Below are 3,485 nucleotides of genomic sequence, written 5' to 3'. Positions count from 1 at the left end.
TTCTAGACAGACAATGTATCCCTTCTAGACAGACAATGTATCTGTTCTAGACAGACAATGCATCCGTTCTAGACAGACAATGCATCCCTTCTAGACAGACAATGTATCCGTTCTAGACAGACAATGTATCCGTTCTAGACAGACAATGTATCCGTTCTAGACAGACAATGTATCTGTTCTAGACAGACAATGTATCTGTTCTAGACAGACAATGTATCTGTTCTAGACAGACAATGTATCTGTTCTAGACAGACAATGTATCTGTTCTAGACAGACAATGTATCTGTTCTAGACAGACAATGTATCCCTTCTAGACAGACAATGTATCCCTTCTAGACAGACAATGTATCCCTTCTAGAAAGACAATGTATCCCTTCTAGACAGACAATGTATCCCTTCTAGACAGACAATGTATCCCTTCTAGACGGACAATGTATCCCTTCTAGACGGACAATGTATCCCTTCTAGACAGACAATGTATCTGTTCTAGACAGACAATGCATCCGTTCTAGACAGACAATGCATCCCTTCTAGACAGACAATGTATCCCATTCTAGACAGACAATGTATCCCATTCTAGACAGACAATGTATCCCTTCTAGACAGACAATGTATCCCTTCTAGACAGACAATGTATCCCTTCTAGACAGACAATGTATCCCTTCTAGACAGACAATGTATCCCTTCTAGAAAGACAATGTATCCCTTCTAGACAGACAATGTATCCCTTCTAGACGGACAATGTATCCCTTCTAGACGGACAATGTATCCCTTCTAGACGGACAATGTATCCCTTCTAGACAGACAATGTATCCCTTCTAGACAGACAATGTATCCCTTCTAGACAGACAATGTATCCCTTCTAGACAGACAATGTATCCCTTCTAGACAGACAATGTATCCCTTCTAGACAGACAATGTATCCCTTCTAGACAGACAATGTATCCCTTCTAGACAGACAATGTATCCCTTCTAGACAGACAATGTATCCCTTCTAGACAGACAATGTATCCCTTCTAGACAGACAATGTATCCCTTCTAGACAGACAATGTATCCCTTCTAGACAGACAATGTATCCCTTCTAGACAGACAATGTATCCCTTCTAGACAGACAATGTATCCCTTCTAGACAGACAATGTATCCCTTCTAGACAGACAATGTATCCCTTCTAGACAGACAATGTATCCCTTCTAGACAGACAATGTATCCCTTCTAGACAGACAATGTATCCCTTCTAGACAGACAATGTATCCCTTCTAGACAGACAATGTATCCCTTCTAGACAGACAATGTATCCCATTCTAGACAGACAATGTATCCCATTCTAGACAGACAATGTATCCCTTCTAGACAGACAATGTATCCCTTCTAGACAGACAATGTATCCCTTCTAGACAGACAATGTATCCCTTCTAGACAGACAATGTATCCCTTCTAGACAGACAATGTATCCCTTCTAGACAGACAATGTATCCCTTCTAGACAGACAATGTATCCCATTCTAGACAGACAATGTATCCCATTCTAGACAGACAATGTATCCCATTCTAGACAGACGATGTATCCACAGTTCTAGATCTATATTGTCTGTCTTAGTGACACATTCAGGGTCTGTTTCTGAACCTCTCGTTCTGTGGCCCGACTCTGGTCCCTGGGATGTTCCGGACTGGTCCCTCAGGTTTTTAACTGACACTGATTTAGTCACTTCTCGTAGCCTAGTTTCTGGAGGCCTACACGGTCCTAGGGATACATTGTCCGTCTAGAAGGGATACATTGTCCGTCTAGAAGGGATACATTGTCCGTCTAGAAGGGATACATTGTCCGTCTAGAAGGGATACATTGTCCGTCTAGAAGGGATACATTGTCCGTCTAGAAGGGATACATTGTCCGTCTAGAAGGGATACATTGTCCGTCTAGAAGGGATACATTGTCCGTCTAGAAGGGATACATTGTCCGTCTAGAAGGGATACATTGTCTGTCTAGAAGGGATACATTGTCTGTCTAGAAGGGATACATTGTCTGTCTAGAAGGGATACATTGTCTTCGCCTCACACTAAGTCCCAGGATATTTGAAACGTACATTGATAATTACGCTGGATTTATTGGTTCTAAAGTAAGTTAAAAGTAGTAGACAGATTATATTTATTTGTGCATTTTATGACAGAATACTGAAAGCCACTTTTGTGTTCCTCTGGTACAAGGTAGCTAAGCAACAACACTTCTGACAAGGCATCGGGTACAGTTTTACCAGGGCCCTCAGTAACGTCTAGTGTCTCCGATGGACAGGGCTTCAGTAACACTACTTAGTCCTCAGTGCTGTCTGGTCGGTTTGACACATCCATGTCAACAACAACCTCATCAAGGTGTTAAAAACATGACAGTGTCCCCTTGTAGTTACCAACTTCTTTACAAAAACTTGTCGTAAAAAAAATAAAAAATAAAAATCTATGCTGGTGACTACAGGGGGACAGATAAATGTTTATAGAGATAAACGATGAGCTCGGTCGGTTTTGTCAAGTCATGTAGTTAAGTGTCAACATTGCCTGCTAACTAGCCGAGGGGTTTTGGCTAGCGAAGGAGGCTAACGATATCTGGCCATTCCTTACCGACGGTTGATTTACATGCTTCACAGAAGGTGTCGTCGGTAAACCTCTCCATTAGACTGGTTTTGCCTACTCCACGGGAACCGATGATAATGATCTGAAGTTTATAATCGGCGGGTCTGGGCGGCATCTTCCTGCGGCGAGACTGTGCCCCCAGAGCCGGGGAAGCGTTCGCTGATCCACCACCGGCCCTCCGTTGGATTTCATACCGTGAAGCCATCAATAATTCCACATTTGAACACCTAGACACGTTTATAAAAGAGAAAATAACGACGTAGGCCCTACTTTTAGTAAATTTTTCCTTTTGTCTTTGAGTTAGTTCGGGAAAGTTTCCAAATTGTTCAGCTGCTTGTCAAGCGAATCAAGGGCTGCGTTCAGTACGTTTTTACGTTCTGAAACTTTTAATTGAACTGAAATGCCGGTGTACCGAGCGACCGGTTGATTAACGGGGAAGGGTTATGGGTAGGGGAACCCTGTCAGTATGGCCAGTCGCCACATCACCAAACGGTAGCAAACATAACCCTTCCTTATAGTTAGTTGGCTTAAGTCGTACAATGCCGTTTTGGGGAAACGTGTCGTTCAGTACAAACCGTTCTGCAACGTAGCAAACGTTCAAGCGAACTGAACGCACCTCTGGTAGCTTTTTTCATTACGTCACCGCAGGGTCTTAGTTATCTGGGATCCTTGGGATGTCCTTACCACACATTGATTTTTTTATTAAACTAGGCAAGTCAGTTAAGAACATATTTTTGTTTACAATGACGGCCTACACCGGTCAAACCCGGACAACGTTGGGCCAATTGTGCGCCGCACTGTGGGACTCCCAATCACGGCCGGTTGTGATACAGCCTGGAATCGAACCATGGTCTGTAGTGACGCC

General features: G+C 43.1%; 1 protein-coding gene across 1 annotated transcript in view; it reads right to left on the bottom strand.

The window, feature by feature from the left end:
• LOC118377713 (ras-related protein Rab-12) overlaps window positions 1–3,243 on the bottom strand; it is a 19,304-nt gene extending 16,061 nt beyond the window's left edge. Inside the window, exon 1 of the mRNA XM_052475938.1 lies at window positions 2,609–3,243. Within this exon, the coding sequence (XP_052331898.1) occupies window positions 2,609–2,825 (217 nt within the window). The 5' untranslated portion in view covers window positions 2,826–3,243. The remainder of the gene's footprint in view (window positions 1–2,608) is intronic.
• Window positions 3,244–3,485: the final 242 nt, after the last annotated feature.

This window comes from Oncorhynchus keta, chromosome 23 (assembly GCF_023373465.1).
Source record: "Oncorhynchus keta strain PuntledgeMale-10-30-2019 chromosome 23, Oket_V2, whole genome shotgun sequence".
In the NCBI taxonomy this organism is placed as follows: Eukaryota; Metazoa; Chordata; class Actinopteri; order Salmoniformes; family Salmonidae; genus Oncorhynchus; species Oncorhynchus keta.
The sequence above is the reverse complement of the archived record's forward strand: the minus strand, read 5'-3'. Positions and strand labels throughout refer to the sequence as shown.